The 20,380-nt window shown below is 33.1% G+C and overlaps 2 protein-coding genes across 7 annotated transcripts in view; one reads left to right on the top strand and one right to left on the bottom strand.

Annotated features, from left to right (window-relative positions):
- LOC145267087 (dynactin subunit 1-like) overlaps nt 1–18,418 on the bottom strand; it is a 234,592-nt gene extending 216,174 nt beyond the window's left edge. For 4 of the 5 annotated variants that reach the window (XM_080123079.1, XM_080123080.1, XM_080123076.1 and 1 more), the window contains exon 1: nt 18,163–18,418. The gene's annotated coding sequence lies outside the window, so the exon portion shown is untranslated. The remainder of the gene's footprint in view (nt 1–18,162) is intronic. The other variant, XM_080123072.1, reaches the window with a different exon arrangement.
- Nucleotides 18,331–20,380, top strand: part of LOC145267088 (vacuolar protein sorting-associated protein 51 homolog) — a 131,595-nt gene continuing 129,545 nt past the window's right edge. For both annotated transcript variants that reach the window (XM_080123082.1, XM_080123081.1), the window contains exon 1: nt 18,331–18,461. In XM_080123082.1, the coding sequence (XP_079979208.1) occupies nt 18,443–18,461 (19 nt within the window). In that variant the 5' untranslated portion in view covers nt 18,331–18,442. The remainder of the gene's footprint in view (nt 18,462–20,380) is intronic.

Here is a 20,380-nt window from a genome sequence, read left to right as displayed (position 1 = left end):
GTATAATGCATATACACACAGACATAAATATAATACATGTATACACATATATACACACACACAAAATTATAAAACATGCATACACATAGAGAAGTATAAAACGCGCATACACACAGAGAGAGGTAGAAAACAAACACAAATTAGAAAACAAGTATAAAACATGCACGCACACACAAGCATAAAACGCACATAAACACACAAGTAGAAAATACGCACACACAAGTAGAAAACGCACATAAACACACAAGTAGAAAATACGCACACACAAGTAGAAAACGCACATAAACACACACACACAAGTAGAAAACGCACATAAACACACACACAAGTAGAAAACGCACATAAACACACACACAAGTAGAAAACGCACATATACACACACAAGTAGAAAACGCACATATACACACACAAGTAGAAAACGCACATATACACACACAAGTAGAAAACACACATATACACACACAAGTAGAAAACGTGCACAAGTAGAAAACGCGCACGCACACACAAGTAGAAAACATACACACACAAGTAGAAAACATACACACACACACACACAAATAGAAAAGACACACAAGTAGAAAACGCACATACACACACACACAAGTAGAAAACGCGCACGCACACACAAGTAGAAAACACACACAAGTAGAAAACGTGCACGCACACACAAGTAGAAAACACGCACGCACACACAAGTAGAAAACACGCACACACACACACACACACACCAGTAGAAAACGCGCACGCACACACACAAGTAGAAAACGCACACAAAAGTATAAAACACGCGCACGCACACACACACACACACTGTAGAAAACACACACACAAAGTAGAAAACACAAGTATAAACAGGGCTCTACGGACAAATTTAATTTTAGTTGACCTTTGACAACGAAATATTTTAATTTACTAGCCAAGTAGAAAATTTACTAGCCAAACCAATGTAATGCAAAAATTTACTAGCCAAACCAATGTAATGCTATTTCACTGTTATGAATAAACCATAATATTAGGTGATGTTTATTTAATTTTCGAATTATGGGATAGACAAAATTAAAAAGGGGGAAATTCAGAAATTTTATTCAGTTTCAATTTTATCAAATATAACTTGAATAAATAGCTTAAATATTTTTGTTTTTAAATATTACTGCTCTGTTGATTTACAGAAATAATGTTAGCTGGCCAGTCACACTGTACTGCTACCCCCCCCCAGCAATCCTTCTCCTGCCATTAGCCATTTACTTCTCAATGGATTTCTCTGGGTTGAATTCAACAAGATCTGGACCTTCTGAAGAAATCAATATTAAATCTGACAGTTTCTGTACAGACAAGCTGCTCTGTATGTCCGTCTTTATTCTTTTCTGTGCAGAAAAGGCTCTCTCACACTCTGCAGAGTTAATAGGAAGAGTCAGCATTATTCTTACAAGATGTAACAAATTGGAGAAGTCAGTCTTGTATGGGTCCTTGGTTAGTAGAATTTGCCACAGATCAGAATAAGACTTGTCCCTGAAAGTATTAGAAACAAAGAATTCCATTTGTCTCCATTCTGTTTGAACAACTTCCACGTTGCATCCTGCAGTCACAAGAGGTTTTTCAAACCAGTTACAAATCACCTCTATTTTATGATTTCCAAAATGTAGAAATTCTTTTACCTTCTGGCCATGTATCATGATTAAATACCTTGAAGCTTTTCACCACAGCTTGAGCATCTACACTTGTGTTTGCTCCCAACAGGTTTTGAACCTTGACTCCAGTTCTTTCAATATAAGGTCAACTGTAGAGCCAACATGTTTCTCCAGTTTTTTTTTTTTTGGCCACACAAACAGGACTTCCAGTCATTTCAACTCCTTGAAATTTAGGATTATCCTGCAAATTTGAAAACTGTTGATCTTCAATGCAATTCATAAACTTTTCATACATTCCCCCAGGAATGTATTCCTCCTTCATACTTGTAATAGTTTCCATACAATCGTTAATCGATCCAACTGCTACAGAAAGAATCAGATTGTTTGCCTGTAGTTTTAGACCGAGTAAAGTTAGCTCACCAAACAGATCAATAGCAAAATGCAGTGAATACAAGGTCTTTCAACTGCTTTTGTACTTTCCTAGCTCTACCATCTACTATCTGCATTTGGTGATGTTGCTGCAAGATTTTCCATACGAGTGAAGACTGCTGCATACTGACCATGATCCTCACCCAAATGACCATCTTTTTTTCCTTGTAAAAAAGCTCTCATTACCCTGTCTACATGGGGAACCCATCTGGTACCCATCACTGGTGCTGGTGAGTAAATTCTTGTTTCAAGTTCTTCTCCAATGATCTTTAGCTGTCTTGCTCTTTGGGCTGAAGTGGTTCGTCTTCCATATCAAATGTAGACCTTCATTGACAGACTGCATGATAGGACACTGCTTTCGTAGCTTCAACAGAACTAATTCAAACCTGCGTGCCATACAGTGAAAGTCAATCAGATGAAGAACTTCCTTCCTCAACAGTGACACAACACCATTCTTCTGTCCGGTATTCACATTTGCACCATCTGCACAAAACCCAACAATTCTTGATGACATTTCATCATCATGGATCCCCATTTTTGAAAGAGTAGATTTAGTAGCAGAGATAATGCCTTCAGCATGGCTATGTTCAATGGCAGTAATTTCAATAAGTTTATTTTCTGGTTTACCATTCAATATTATTCCAACATAAACTGCTCCATTTTCTGACACAGAGCTGTCAGTGGCACCATCAATCGTAACTGACGCATAATGTGACTCACTAATAGATTCTAATATCTCATCTGTGATTATGCCTACAATAGTAGACATATATATATATATATATATAATATAATCCTTTCTCATTTTTCACAGTTAAAAAAATGAAATGCCATCAAATGATTTCAAAAGTACAATAGTTTTCAATAAAAATCGGCAAAAAAGATTTTTTAATGACTAAGTAATTTTTGGAGAGTTTATAATATTCTAAAAAAAGATTTTTTTAAATCAAAACTTAAAAATTCCATAATATATAATAAATAAATTCTATTTACGACTATTTTCGCACCTTAGCTTAGCCGAAAAAAAAATGAAGGGGGGGGGGGGGATTTGTCACCCCTCTATGGCTGTCACCCGGGGCGGACAGTATCCCCTGCCCCCACCCCTTAGCTACGCTAGTGGGTATGTGCCTCTGAACCCTCAGACTATTTTCGGCCATTTTACAGCTTTCGTTAAGGTACTCTAGAGCGCACACCAAGGCTATTCGTGTGCCATATGTGTGCGCACACACGTATTAAAGTGAATCACATAGGCGTAGTAATCTTTTGCTGACAATTTAAAATTAGATGGAAATGAATTTTTTAAAAATTGCGGATAAATTTTTTTTTTTTTTTTTTTGTGGTGAATGTCGATAATACACTACCGCAGGATTTGTCTTTAAAATCTTAATTTTCATAGAATTTCGGGTGTGTTATAAACAAATATTACATTCAAAATTGGAGCAAATAGTTTTTAAGACATGGAAGGAAGCCTCAACACGTGTTTTTGTTTATAAAGTTTTTTGAGGGGTTTTTTTTGCTTCATTAGCTGAATATTTTAATAGCATGTAAATTTTTTAAAGAAAACAAAAAATTTTTTAATTGACTTACCGCAGTGCTAGGTGTATCAGAATTTTTGTAGGAATTTTTGACACCCCTAACACGAAACTGCGAATAAAATACAAAAAACTCGTAATTTCTCTTTTAAAAGTGCTTTGCTTATTGTCTTTATGGATTATACTTCCAAAATAAACTAATAAAGTTGTTTTAAAAGTAATAGAAACATTTTTTTTATTTTTTAAAAAACATTAATGAAATCAATTGAATTTTACGAGCTCAGTATTTTTCAATTTTTAAAATTTAAAAATCTATCAAAATTTTTCTATTGATTCAATTTTTACGATATTTTCAGTGTCAATGTGAAATTTTATGCTCTTTCCAATAAACCGAATATAATATTTTAGACAAACGTTTTTTTTTAAATTTACGCCCCCCACCATTTTCAAGTGTCTATGAAAAAGTAAATAATTTACTCAAAGTTTTATATATCACAAATTGAAGATAAATGATCAATAAATAATATATTCAAATTTAAAAAAAAAAAAAAAAAAAAAAAAAAAAGTAGTGTTTTTTTTTTAGAAATTTACCTGTAAAGTCCGAAGTTTAAAACCTTTTTTTTTTTTTTTAAACCACGTTGTTTGTTTTTTCTTTTGTTATTTTTTTTAAATGAAACCTTGGTCCTTGCTCCTTTAATTGAAAAAAAAAAAAATTAAGGCTTGAATTACATTTTTCGATGGGTTATAAGCTTGGAAAGACAGGGTAGAATTATTCAATATTTTTCACAAAATTTCTGACGCACCTACCGCAGTGCACAGTAGTAGCTTAAATTAAATATAACGTTGTATTTAAAAGATAGCAAAATAATTGTTTTTGTATTTTTTTATTTTCTGAAGACCTTAACCGCAAACCACCACTTAGCATGCATAGTTCTAATGTTATTCCAATGATATTCTTTTTGAAACTTCAAAAGAAGCCTACTACTGTAAAAATGTTGCGAAATATTACCACGTGATCAATTTCATTTTAGAGATATTTCTTTCAAAAGCCTTCAAAAAAGAAAAAAAGTATATTGTTCTATTTCTCTTTTACTGTTTAAATAATTTGACTTTATTCGTTTTATTTTAAGAAAATATAAGTTGAAGACATTTTTCATTCACTATTAGAAGAGTTGTCGGTTTTCTCAATCATTAAATCATTTCTCTCTGATAGGTTCATAAGAGTAGTGGTTGATGGGCAGAAATCAGAGGCCCACAGTATTAATGCTGGAGTCCCCCAGGGGTCCATCCTGGGTCCAACTCTCTTCCTGATCTACATCAATGATCTCCCAAAACACATACTTAAATCATTCATTGACATCTATGCTGATAACACGACCATCTATGGCAACACATCAAAGGCCGTAAATGACAAAGTTCTCTAATTCTCTCTCCTCTGATCTTGAGCGCATGGTACAATGGGGGAAGAGGTGGCTGGTCACTTTTAATGCATCCAAAACCAAGCTTCTATCTTTACATCATCAACGCTCTGATTCCGATCTGGCATCAATTGAAATGGATGACTCTCGTCTTGGGGAGGCTTCATGTTTTGACAAGCTTCTGGGCTTGACCTTCACTCCTGATCTGAAATGGCACACGTACATCAAATCTGTTGCCAGAGACGCTGGGAAAATGGTGGGATCCTTCTACCGCTCCAGAAGATATCTCACTACTGATGCAATTCTTTATCTGTATAAAAGCCAAGTACGTCCAAGGATGGAGTACTGCTGCCACATCTGGGCAGGAGCTGCTAAAAACAGCCTATCCTGCCTTGATAGAGTACAAAATAGACTTCGTGTTATAGTGGGGGATGCCCTTTTCTCTTCCCTGCAACCTCTCTCCCACAGAAGAGACGTTGCGAGCCTGTCTTTGTTTTATCGTTATTTCCATGGCAGGTGCTCGTCTGAGTTCCAATCCCTCGTCCCCCCCCCTCGCCAATCTTTCACAAGAAACACCCGTCTGGCTGAAACTACTGTCAATAATTTTCCCCACTCTTTATCTGTGCCTAAATCCAAACGTAGATTCCATGAGCAAAGCTTGTTTCTTAGAACTGCACGTCAGTGGAACTCTCTGCTGCTTGCCTGTTTCCCACCTGACTATAACTTGGACGTCTTCAAGTCCAACATAAACTCCTGACAAGCCACCCCCTTAAGTAAGACACTATCAAAACTCCCAATACTAATGATTACTACAATACTATCTCACTGATTACTGTACACGCAATAACCCTTATCCCTGAGTGGCCTTCGGGCCTTGATAAGTGGTGACCCCCATGTAAAAAAAAAAAAAAAAGTCGCCAAAAAGATAAGCGTTTTTTTTATTTTTAGTCGCCAACTGGAAAAATCACTCGCAAATGCGAGTGATTTACTCGCAATGTAGAGCCCTGATAAAACACACACGCACAAGTATAAAACACACACGCACAAGTAGAAAACAAACAAGTAGAAAACACACACGCACACTAAAAACAAAGTTATTTTCCTTTAGTACATGATAACGGGTGGAAAATCGCATCTCCCATAAAATCTGTGTCAATTTATGACAAAGAATAATTTTTCTCATTTTTGATTATCCATTCCAAAGAATGTTGATCAATTTATCAATGGACTAGCCTGGTGCCCGGCATTACCCGGGTGTTTGGAGGTGTGTGTTGAGCAAAAAAAAAAAACAATTTAGTACAGACTCAAACCCGTACCGCAAATGAAAAGAACGTTTAAAAAAAAAAAAAAAAAAAAAAAAAAAAAAAAAGCGACGTCTTTGCTGTTGCGTCCATCGCCAAACTGGAAGTGACATCAGTTTAAATTAAGGCTAGTCAATCAAAAAAGAGGGGATGACTTTCGAAAATATCGGTGAAAAAAGTGACCTCCTCCCTGTAGAAAAGTGCCCAGTTGAGGGTGAAGGAATTAATGTTTTTAGCCAATTTTTCGATATTTGTCGTCCAAAAGATCAAGCTTCAAAACAATACAGATCTCATGAAAATACATCGCCTCTGTCGAAAGTTTTAGACAGACATACAAACATACGTACATACATTTAAACAGACAGGTGAAATTTATATTATAGAAGATTACACTTATTTAAAAAAATATATAAAACAACTTTATAATTTACTCGTCATAGAACAAAGATGTCATATTCCAAAAATTATATGGGTTTGGCTAATAACTTTCCTATTTGGTTAAATTTGTCTGTAGAGCTCTGCAAGTACAAATATATTTCTTTGTCTGTTTCACTTTTTCTTGGAAACTACAGGACTGATCTGGCTGAAATTTTGTGGTACATTTGTTATAAGGTGCAGCGAACTAAGTATTATGGTATCCGTTTGATGCACGGTGAGATTAGAGATTAGAAGTTTGACATAAAGCACTCATTCTAAGTCAACAGGCTATAACTTTTGCCAGTTTTTAATAGGCTAAAATATCTAGTTACATTAATATTACTGATCAAGAGTCAAGAGATTGATCATTAATGCCATAGACAGCTGTGTCGTAGATGTCAAAAAAAAAAAAAAAAGAAAATAGAAATGATCTCAGTGCATGTACAGCAAGTGTAAGACACTGGAATATGCAGTACTCATAATATTAAAATGGTTCTGTGGTTTTCTTTTTTTTCTTTTTTCCTGGGGGGGGGGAGACATTATCCAGTCTGCCACAATGACACTTCACCTATTTTGTTAACATGTAAAAAAAAAAAATAATAATTTATGTCCTAATAATGCTGGATTAGTGATGCTTAATCTGTTAACAGATAATTCAATTGTAGCATTGGATTATATTTTTTTTAGTTGTTCAATCATAGTTGCTAATCTCGTCAGCTAATTAATAGTCAGTATTTAACAATGCAAGTGAGAATCGACACAATGTTGAAACAACTCGACTCATTTAGGCAATATGTTTTCATTAAAGAAACCCTTATGTCATGAGAGTGCACTTTCTCAGAAGAGATATCAGAAGACACAATGGCACTAATGAATGACTCGAGTAAGTCGCTTGCAGTCCGACGTTATCATTCATGTGAGTGCTACTGATTCAGTCCGTGTCAACGTTATCATTCATGACAGTGCTACTGATCCAGTCCGTGTCAACGTTATCATTCATGACGGTGCTACTGATCCAGTCCGTATCAACGTTATCATTCATGACGGTGCTACTGATCCAGTCCGTGTCAACGTTATCATTCATGACGGTGCTACTGATCCAGTCCGTGTCAACGTTATCATTCATGACGGTGCTACTGATCCAGTCCGTGTCAACGTTATCATTCATGACGGTGCTACTGATCCAGTCCGTGTCAACGTTATCATTCATGACTGTGCTACTGATCCAGTCCGTGTCAACGTTATCATTCATGACGGTGCTACTGATCCAGTCCGTGTCAACGTTATCATTCATGACGGTGCTACTGATCCAGTCCGTGTCAACGTTATCATTCATGACGGTGCTACTGATCCAGTCCGTGTCAACGTTATCATTCATGACGGTGCTACTGATCCAGTCCGTGTCAACGTTATCATTCATGACGGTGCTCCTGATCCAGTCCGTGTCAACCTTATCATTCATGACGGTGCTACTGATCCAGTCCGTGTCAACGTTATCATTCATGACGGTGCTACTGATCCAGTCCGTGTCAACGTTATCATTCATGACGGTGCTACTGATCCAGTCCGTGTCAACGTTATCATTCATGACTGTGCTACTGATCCAGTCCGTGTCAACGTTATCATTCATGACGGTGCTACTGATCCAGTCCGTGTCAACGTTATCATTCATGGCGGTGCTACTGATCCAGTCCGTGTCGGCGTTATCATTCATGACGGTGCTACTGATCCAGTCCGTGTCAACGTTATCATTCATGACGGTGCTACTGATCCAGTCCGTGTCGGCGTTATCATTCATAGCGGTGCTACTGATCCAGTCAGTGTCAACATTATTGTTCATGTCAGGGTTACTTATTTAGTCTGTGCTGACGTTATCATTCGTGCTTGTATTGGCATTACTGATTGAGTCCATACCGGTATTGCTGTTGGGTGCATGTCCGCAATCATTCCAAGTCAAGCGTTCTGTTTTATTTGTTTAGTTTTTTTTCCTGGTTACTTTCTTCTACACAAGGGCAAAGACATGTACATTACATTTTAATTTCTGCATGTAGGTACAGTCAGAGAAACTAGGTTAAAGGAGGGAATTCCAAAAGCCATCATTTAGAGGGGGAAAAAAAGTTATTAGAGCAAAAATTCATTCTGCATCCAAGAACTTCTAAAATGAAAGATTGGGATGTTGCTGATCGTCAGGGCATTTATGTCAAGGTGGCACCTGTACAGCAAGTTCGTCAGAGCTCATTCTATGGAAGGACTTATAAACACACAGATGTAACATTACAGTGATGGGACAAGAGCTAGGGTTGAGTAATTCGTAAGAAACAGATTAGCAGCTCTTTTTTTTTTTTATCCTGCCTAAGAGAAAGAGGTCAGCAGTTGGTGTACAAGCCCATATATGACAGTACTCCATCCATGGATGAATGGTGACTTAATCTCTACTATATATATATATATATATATATGAATGGTGGCTTAATCTATACTATATATATATATATATATGAATGGTGGCTTAATCTATACTATATATATATATATATATGCTCACCTGAGGACCCACAGAAGCCACAACGGAGGACAGTCTTACTCGGACACGAGTGACCGCCGATGATTATGATGATATATATATATGAATGGTGGCTTAATCTCTACTAATATATATATATATATATATATATATATATATATAAAGCCAATATTCGCCCATGTATAGAGTACTGTTATTACATTTACGCTGGTGCATCTGCTACTGGTTTCTCACTCTTGGACAGAGTTCAAAAGAGTCACCAACCTGATAGGTCCTGAACTGTCATCTAGGCTTCAGCCTCTGTCCCATCGATGACATGTTGCATGCCTCTGCCTGTTCTACAAGCACTTTAATGGTGAATGCTCTGATGAACTACAAGCACTTGTACCCCCTCGACGTGAATACCCCCGACAAACCTGACAAGCAGCTAAATCCACCTCTTCACAGTAGCGATCCCTAGGTGCAAAGAGGCTTTCTCCTCCAGAACGGCTAGACTTTGGAACTCCCGAGATTCTGCTTTCCCAACTGTACTGACATGCAGAAGTTCTAGTGTAACGTGCACAGACATCTTGCCACTCATCTCCCTTTGAGGTTGTTTTTAAAATGGAACGAAAATTTAAATTTCATTCCATTTAAATTTTTTTTTTTTTTTTTTTTTTTTTACAAAGGCATCACCACTTATCAAGGCCAAGAGGGCACTTGAGGATAAGGGTTAAAAAGTGTACAGTAGACAATTGGACAATAAAGTAATCGTTAGTAATGGAAATTTGGTAAATTTGTTAACTTATATGGAACGGCTCATCAAAAACTTGAAGACAACAATATTGTAGTCAGCTGGAAAGAAGGAAAATGGAAGCGTGCAGTTCTAAGAAAGAAGCTTTGTTCATGGAATTTACGTTTAGGTTTAGGCACAGATAAAGAGTGGGGGAAATTATTGATAGTGTTTTCTGCTAGACAAGTGTTTCTTGTGAAAGTTTGGTGAGGGGGGACCATAGATTAGAGCTCAGTCGAGAACTTGCCATGAAAAAAAAAAAAAAAAAAATTTTATTTTTTAATTGCGCATGCGTCGAAATCGAAAACTCGCCGTTTAAAGGTTTTCAGGTATGCTGACAAAGTTGGGGGGTGTCTATTCCGAAAGCCATTCCTAACATGGGGAGGTTGTGGGTGTCTATTCTGAAAGCTCCTCTTTGTTGTCAGCATACCCGAAAAGTCGATATTTTGAATATGAACAGTCAGTTGGACTTTATGTAAAAAAAAAAAAATATCAAAAATTTTACCAAAATTCGTTTAAAAATCAAATTATTTCATTTTTGTTATATATATATATATATATATATATATATATTTCGCTAGGTTCAAATCTATCGACTGGTGTTAATCGTGACACCCTGCACTGATGATTCTCGAAAAGATGAAACACTAGTGTCTGTAGGTATTTAATAATTATTGTAATATAATATAATTTTATTATTTATTATTATTTAGAATATAATATAATCTTATAGTACAATTGTTTAATTTTATTCTTTTGATTGTATTGGCACATGCACAATTTAAAAAAAAAAAAAAAGATTGAAACAGAATGTAATTTAAATTTCCGTTCCATTTTCAAAACAAACACAAGCAGTGTTCTCGACAAGTTTTACCAACCTAAAAATAGTTTTTATTAAAAAAAAATAATAATAAAATGTTAAAGTAAAATCAAATAAAACTGCTTTCCAACTAACTACAATATGGTTGTCTTTAGGCACCTCCAAAATGTTGTGTAAAACAATCATTATACACATTAAGTAGTGACGTCATCATTTCGTGTGTTTACTAAAGTTTGGGTCAATTTCTGTGGAAGATCATTTATGTGGAAATTTATGAATAAATAAAATGTACAATAAAAAAAAAATGGATAAAAAACAATATAAGACTTACTTTTTATAAAACAAATAGATTTTTAATAACGAACTACAGACAATAAAATTAATTTTAACCTGTTCTGTTGATACATGTAAAGATGAGGTCACTACAGACTTCCATACTTTTTTTTGGGGGGGGGGGGCGCAAAATTTGATTATCACCTGTCATTTGAAATAATCAAATCCAAACGAATTTTTTTTTTTAGTCGATTTTGCTTTTGTAATTTTTATTATCTCAAAAGTCATATATTCTATTAAATGAATATATTTTTTTATATTATTGGAAACCTGTTATATTAAAAAATCTGTTTAAACTACATATCACGTAATATTTGAATCTAATATCATTCAAAGTTTTTAAAATAATTATTTTAGAATTGTTTTTTGTTGTAATTCAAATAATTATATTACCAAGAAAAAAAATTTTTTTTTAAATTAAAAAATAATCCAGAAAAATTGTTTATTTTATTTTTTTAACATAATATTGATTTTATGCCCAATTTTATTTACAACTTCAGGGTAAGTAAAAAAAAAAATAATAGGATTTTATATTTATATATATATATATATATATATATAAAAGTGAACGTGTGCGTGTGTACATTTCCCTATGCAATAACTCTGTCAATTTTAAGTCTACAGACTCGAAATTTGATATACAGGTTACAGAGATTTGGAAAAATCTTTGTAATCCGTTTTCGGCCAGAAATTTGGCTGTTAAGGGGTCAAAGTTCAACGATTTGACCTTTGAGAACTCTACCAAACTCCTGACAATTTTGGGTCTAAACACTTGAAATTTTAGATACAGGTTCCTTGGACATGAATCTAACTTAATAACTTGATTTGAGCCCAAAACAAATGTTAAGGGGGTCAAAGTTAAAAAAATTGACCGCTTTTTTTTTTTTTTTGCTCAACATACACCTCCAAACACCCGGGCAACACCCGACTGAAATGTTAGTATATATAACTAGTTTTTAATTATTTGATCTTTTCAGCTTTAAAAAATGTTGAAATTTTGGTATTTTACTTTAAGGCCCATCTCACGTTCATATAGAACAAACTATTTTTTGTAGATTTCAGTGTGCTAAAAACGAATCTTCAAACCGTTTTCCGTCACAAAAAAGTTTTCATGATATGAAGAAATTACCTTTTCAAAAAGTGAGAGATCACTTTTCTATGTAAATTTAACTTAAAATGAGCACCCACTTTCTGGCCACCTGAGAGAGGGGGCATTTTTATATGCGCATATTTTTGAAGTGCACGCTTACGCGTACAGAAATGGCCACAACTGGTAACATAGAATCACATGGCTTAATATTTGGAAAACTACTTGTTTATCTAATCTAATTAAATTTTCGCCAATACTACACTGACAAGGCAGTTTGGTACGCGAGTGCACATTTAACAGCCTTCGTTTATGCTCGCACCTAGCGTAAATGAAGGCTAGGCTGTGAAATGGAAAATAGTCCCAGAGTTCAGGGATTAATACCATACAAACGGAAAATTTGTCATGGAAACGGTTATCATATTCTTTTAAAGCACACCGAAATCTACAAAAAATATTTTGTTCTATACGAGCGTGAAACGGGCCTTAAAGTAAAATAACACAGATTTTTCTTTATTTTTTAATTTCCTTGCCTTTACTGAAAAATGAAAGCAGAAAAAGAAATCGAACAAAAAACTTTAGCCAATAAACACAAAAAATTGCCCCCTCTCTCAGGTGGTCAGAAGTGGGTGCTCATTTTAAGTTAAATTTACATGAAAAAGTGATCACCCACTTTTTTGAAAAAGTAATTTCTTCATATGAAAACTATTTTTTTTGCGACGGAAACAGTTTACAGATTCGTTTTTAGCACACCGAAATCTACAAAAAAGATATTTTGTTCTATACAAACGTGAGACGGGCCTTAAAGTAAAATTTTACCGAAATTTTTATCTCAACCTAGATTAATTTTAGTTTTCTTAACATGAATATGGTGTGTGTGTGTGGGGGGGGGGGTTGAACACCTAAAAAAAAATTTAAAAAGAAATTATATATTTCCTCTAATATATTTAATGAAACCTACTTTTATTAAGAAACTTTATTTAAAAATCAAAATATCGAAAATTTTAGGAAAATATGACTATTTGATTTTTGCTAGATTTTTAAAACATGGGTGTGTCTTGGGTTTAAAAAACGTTAGTACATAGGAATGTTTTAAAGCGTCAATAATGTAACAGTGTCAGAAGCCGATATTAAGAATGCGTGAAAAAAAATTGAATAATTCGACCTATCTTTCCAAGCTACTTGAAAAATGTAATTCAAACCCTAATTTTTTTTTTCAATTAAAGGAGCAAAGACCAAATTTTAAAAAAATAACAGGTTTAATAGCAAATTATGCAATATTTGTTTTTTTTAAATCGGTTTTCTTCAAAAAAGATTTGAAGAAAATCAAAATTTTACTTACTTAGATTATAAAAAAAATAGATATAAATTCCAAAAAATCACTTACCTATAAAAAATACTATTTAATGTGTACCATTCATCATTGTTAAGAATTTATCCATATTTATATTTTAAATTCCATTTATTTTTTAAATAAAATTTTTTTAAACAACTATTTGAAAAAAGCTGCCATTACGTAAGCATTTTTACGTTCTTATCGAAACACCGAAAGTAGTGTTTGTTCTTGTTTAGAACTACGAATGGGTAGAAGGAAGTAAAAACCACACGTTCGCGTTAGCCGTCTAGTCTTGTGCGTGAAGAAATAGGTATCCCCATGAGTGAAAACTAGTCAAATTTTACTTAGATGTTTTTGCCTTAAAAAACAGTCGAGGAATTTTTTTTTTTTTCCTCAAAAAAATACATAAATTTTCGATTTAATATATTTTAATTCTTTATCGAGTGAATTTTTTTTTTTTTTTTTTAAATATCTAAAAAAAATTGAATGAAATAGAAAAAATTGTCGTCAGCATCCAATACTTACTGGACAATATAAGCAGAACATAAGGTTTAAAAAAAAAAAAATTAAAAAAAAAAAAATCAACGTGGTTTAAGAAAAAAAAAAAGTTTTACACTTTAGACTTTACAGGTAAATTTCAAAAAAACTTCTTTTTTTGTTTTAATTTACAATATATTATTTATTGATCTTTTATTTTCAATTTGTGATATATAAAACTGAGTAAATTATTAAAATTTTAATAGACATTTCAAAATGGGGGGGGGTGAATTTAAAAAAAAAAAAAAAAAAAAAACCTTTGTCTAAAATATTATATTCGGTTTATTGGAAAGAGCATAAAATTTCACGTTGATCCTGAAAATATAAAAATTTAACCAATAGAAATTTTTGATAGATTTTTAAAGTGAAAAAATTGAAAAAAATTAACTGGTAAAATTCAATTGATTTCATTATGTAAAAAACATGGCTGCATGAACGTGCGCAGGCACTTTGTAAACGCTGTTTTTTAAAAAATAAAATTTCTATTATTTTTTAAACAACTTTAACAGTTTATTTTGGAAGTATATTCCATAAAAATAAACAACCCACTTTTAAAAGAAAAATTATGAGTTTTTTTGGTAATCTCCAAAAATACCGTTAGGGCTTACAACATGGCCGCCAGAAGAGTCAACAAAAAACTGCGAATAAAATATATAAAACTCGTAATTTCTGTTTTTAAAGTGGGTTGTCAATTTTCTTTATGAAATATACTTCCAAAATAAACTATTACAGTCGTTTAAAACATAATAGAAGTATTATTTTTTATTTTTTAAAAACAATGTTTACAAAATGTCTACGAACGTGCGTAGACATTTTGTAAACATTGTTTTTAAAAAATAAAAAAAATAATACTTCTATTATGTTTTAAACGACTGTAATAGTTTATTTTGGAAATATATTTCATAAAGAAAATTGACAACCCACTTTAAAAACAGAAATTACGAGTTTTATATATTTTATTCGCAGTTTTTTGTTGACTCTTCTGGCGGCCATGTTGTAAGCCCTAGCGGTATTTTTGGAGATTACCGTTTTTTTATATTTTATTGGCAGTTTCGTGTTAGGGGTGTCAAAAATTCCCCAAAATTCTGATAAATGTAAACACGATTTTTGTCTCGTATTTTCATTATTTTTGTATGCTGTAAAAAAAATTTTGTTAAAAATATTAGCTGTTTATTTGAAGTTTCTTTTAAATGGTAAAAAAGTTAGGATGATAATATTAAATTAAATTACAGTTACATCGTGTTACATGGGGGGGGGGTAAAACTGTGGCACGCGTTGGAGGTGCCTAGTTGCCTTCAAATCCAACGTGAACAAATTCTTGATGAGCCATCCCCCTAAGTAATCCAATTTACCAAATTTCCACTACTAACGATGACTTGACCACTGTACATTCATTAACCCTCATCCTCGAGTGGCCTCCGGGCCTTGATAAGTGGTGACGCCGTGACTCCTTTGTAAAAAAAATATGAAAAAAGTGAAATAAAATAAAACTTTAAGAAATTTTTTTTTAATGGAAGGTTGCAAGATAATATGTGTTGACGTCACGGATAAATGTGTACTCGTCACATTAACAGCTGGTCGTCTGTATATGAGTTTAAGCGATCAACTTGTGCATTAGTACTGCTTTTTTTTTTTTTTTTAAGGGACTCTTAAGGGTGAGATAATTCAAAAAGACATCCGAAAATATCAAAGTTTCGAGTAACTTTTACTTCAAAACAAAACAAATACACTAAAGCAGGTGCTTCTACAGTTTATCGCCGAAAATGGAGACGCTATTTTTTTCGCGTACCTGTTGTTAAAATCCGAGGGAGAAATCAGTATTTTAAACTATGACCGAAGCATGAAATAAATAACAAAAAAATTAAACTAGATAATTATTTTTCGGATTTATTTTATTTATTTTTATTTTTTATTTTTTTTTTTTACACGGTGGTCACCACTTATAAAGGCCCGGAAGCCACTCAGGGATAAGGGTTATTGTAAATACAGTGTTAGTTTGGGGATTTAATAAAGTGTCTACTTAAGGGGGCGGTTCATCAGGAATTTGTTTACGTTGGACTTGAAGACATCCAGGTTGTAGTCAGGTGGGAAGCAGGCAGACGGAACAGAGTTCCACAGGCGTGCAGTTCTAAGAAAGAAGCTTTGTTCATGGAATCTACGTTTTGATTTAGGCACAGATAAAGAGTGGGGAAAATTTTTGACAGTGGATTCAGCTAGACGGGTGTTTTTCGTAAAAGATTGGCGAGGGGGGGGCAGAGATTGAAGTTCAGACGAACACCTACTATGGAAATAACAATAAAACAAAGATATGCTCGCAAAGATTCATTTAAATTAATTTGTTGTTGACCCTCCAAAGTTGCTTTAATTCAAAAAAAAATTTTCATTAAAATTATTTATTTGGTCGAAAAAAAAAAAAAAAAAAAAAAAAAACTATTTTATAAAAATCCAATGTTGCTTTCATTACAAAATTGTTTTATTAAAATTATATTTTCTTACGCAAACTTTCCAATAAATGTTTTTAGAATTATATTTTGATAAATTTTTATACAGTAAATGTTTTGGTTTTCAAATGGTTCTCCTCAAATTTAGACAATTATGAATATGTCCTTTTCATTTTCCGTTTTTAATAAAAAAAAAAAAAAAAAAAAAAAAAATGCTTCATGAAAAACTTTCCCATTTTCATTAATTACATCAAAACATTTTCAATTAAACAATTTTACTTTCTTTATTCACTTTTTTTCATAATTCTTTCTGGAAGTAATTAATATCTAGTTTAATCTTTGTTATTTATTTCTAATTTCGGCCATAGTTCAAAATACAGTGTTTACCGATGTATTCGAAAATTTAAAATGGCAGCCGACTCGGTTTTTGTAGGCAGTAAGTTTGGGAAAATTAGTTATAAAAAAAATAATAAAAAAAAGACAAAATACTGTTAGAAACTCGCTCAATATGTTACCGTGACATAGGCTGACATATATTCGGCGGGTTTTTAACAATATTTTTACTTTTTTTTTTTTTATTCATGACTAATTTTCCCAAACTTACTGCCTCAAAGACAGAGTCGGCTACCATTTTTAATTTTCGAATACATCGGTAAATACTGTATGTTTTTCGAGCTGAATAAACATGTTACATTAAATATAAACACTAAAAACATATCCAGTTAGTTAGAAAAGAAACTTATCTTGTCTTTGATAACATTTATTTGTTATATATTTGTTTTTTGACAACTTTTTCAAATCTATGTGTACAGTAAAACAAACCCATGCTTAATTATTTATCAAAATTGACAGCAGAAACCGGAAGTCGAAAAGAGCAGACAATTTTGACTATAACCCTTCGAACTCATTAACTTTTCTCCCATTATTAGTACATAGTATCCGACACTTCCTCTCACCTGGCGAGATATCTGTTTTGATTCGGGCCGTATTCGATAGCTTCTTGGCCGAAGATGACGTAGGGGAGGGCCTGCAGAATCCGGGGCTTGAAAAACTACCATAATTAGCTTTTAGGGGCGTTGTGGTCAGCGATGTCCGGCGAAGGGTCCGTCGGATCTCTACAGAGTTAGATTTCACCCCTAGAAAGTTGGAAGGGTTTAGAAGCGGCGAACTGGGTTCGATCGTCGACGAAAATTCCTTCGTCAAATTCAAAGACGGCGTACTACGACTTCTTGTCGGGGGAGTGGGAGTCGGTAAACGATCGCGCGAATACATTTCATTTAACTTTAAAGGACACTCGATGTGAACTTTTAGCTTATAAATATTTGTTGGACTCAAGTGTTATTTAAATATACCATACAATCATATTTGTGTATTTAAGATATCGCTATTCTTTCGGCTTAAATCTGCTATCTACTACAAATGAAAGTCTCACTTACTGAAATGAGCCTGGATCAAAAACCCTTCTTTTTTGTGATTCTTTATAGGCAAATATATTCAAATTACAAGCCCCATCAATCACATATGCAAAATCAACCAAAATTCTATAAACCAATAACAATCGAAAGCAGCAAAAAATATTCATCTTACCGCTGTTTCTGTGTATATTATTAAGATTCCACGTCCGTTTTTCTCAACGTCTGTATTTTGATAATGGCGACATCCAGCCCCTTAAGATATTGATTTTTTTAATGCCTATTTTAATATAACCTTCTTAGATCGATTAAAAACCAGTTCCAAATACAGAAATTAATGAATTGATATTTTAAATTATCTTATTTTACTTATAGATTAACGAATATAAAACACTTCTAATTTTGCAAAAGTAATTGATTTAGCGAATCCCTAAGCGGCATTAGTCACGTCAAACATGGCGTCAACACCCACAGGTAGGAGTCGTAATCTAATTGTTCACTTAAAATATTGATAATTACGACATCTTTACTCTCAATTTGTTTAATATTTAAGCTAAAAGCGTGACTTTGTTTCTTTTAAAAGCTAATAAGAGAGAAATAAAAGCTTATAATGGTTATATTTGTATACTGCGGGTGAAATAAGTATATCATGTCGTCTGCTGTGTCTACTTTTTGGGGGGGATCGATATAGTTGATTAAAATATAATTTTCTTTATTTTTCTCTCTTTACTGAACTTAAAACAAGTTTTTCAGATTTTAAAATTTTGTTTCATTTAAGTGTTTGCGTCTTTAGTCAAAATATTAGGTATTTATACGGACCGTACTACTTTTTGGATAAGATTTTCAAGTTAAATTCAATTTTTGCGGTATCTTTTGTTTTGATTTTTTTTTTTTTTTTAATTTGTTAGATGAAAGTACAGAATAGTTAAGAAAACGTTCTCCTCTCCACATGTTAAGAATGGGTTTCTAAATAATAAAGTTATTAATTCAGCGCGATTCCGAGTAAGTACCAAATCCTAAATAGAGACCCTATTTACTTGGTCTCCTCATGAGACAGAGTTACCAGAGTTGTTTTTTAACGTGGAACAAAGATTAAACATTGTCTCAGTCGAGACAGAGAACAAGAAATTGAAGTGCAGCATCCGAAGAACAGATACTACACTTTGATCTTGACCCGAAGAGTAGTTTAGTTTTATGTTTTGGAAAGACGAGCGTTCGTAATTTTGGATTATTCGGACGACTAGTCTCTCATTTTGGTTATTTTCACGACGTTTCAGCCGATGTAATCTCCGAACTTCTTTAGGTGCATCCTGCATCTTTTCGGACACGGAAACAAGGCGCAATGGATAAGAGCGTTAATTAATAAAAAATAAATAAATCGGGGTGCTTATTTAGATTGTCATTTATTATTATTCAAGAAAATCAAGTTTTACAACTAAGTGAGTCGTAGTGTTTTCGTCCGCCATGATTAAATCCGATAACAGAAAAAAAAAGGAGGGAGACAACTTAAATCAAAGGTGATAAATGAAAACTCTGACTTACGTTCAAATGCAATTTAGTAGTAAAATCGCTAAAAATCGTAAATTTTGGTTTTCTTAGTTTTAAATAAAACTACCTAATCGATTTACTTGATTTTTGGAATATGACATCTTCGTTCTGTAACGAGTAGGTACATCATAAGACTTTTCTGTTTCTTTTAATTGCCGCCATAAATGCCAAATTCATTAAGCATCAAAATCAGTTCTAATTGAAAATCTTAAACCTAACAAAAAAAAAAAAAAAATGAACTAAGTATGTGCATGTGCACTAGTATCAAAATGTGGTCAAAAACAAAGGTATTTTCTTTTACATTAACTCACTATTCACATTCGAAATGTCAACCTTTAAAGATTTTGGGGGTATGCTGACAAAGAATATCACAGTTAAATTTGGAGCTGATAAGTAGTTTACCAGATATGAAAACATTTGTTATCCAAGCTAATGTAATCCTTGGCAGCCATTTTTTTTTTTTTAGTCGAGGAATTAGTAAAAACGGCATTCGGAATAAACACCCCCATTTTTTTGGAGGGAGGGGTTAACAAAAATATTTGCTTTATCATCTACTTGAGTTGCACGCATACACATTACAAACTGTTAGATTGTGAAAACAAAATGGTTATCAGGGATTATAAAAAGTTCTATTTATATTGTTAAAAAGTTTTTAAAGTTTTGTATATATTGTTTAGAATTAAAAGTAAAAAGTTTATATTGTTTAAAATCAAAAAAGTTCTATTTATATTGTTTAAAAGCAAAAAAGTTTATATTGTTTAAAATTAAAGAATGTTCTATTTATATTTAAAATTTAAAAAAAGTTCTGTATACATTGTTTAGAATTAAAAGTAAAAAGTTTATAT

Source organism: Euprymna scolopes, chromosome 42 (assembly GCF_053919585.1).
Source record: "Euprymna scolopes isolate OS-2025 chromosome 42, ASM5391958v1, whole genome shotgun sequence".
Lineage (NCBI taxonomy): Eukaryota > Metazoa > Mollusca > Cephalopoda > Sepiida > Sepiolidae > Euprymna > Euprymna scolopes.
Note: the sequence above shows the minus strand (reverse complement) of the source record. Positions and strands in the feature narration are given on the sequence as shown.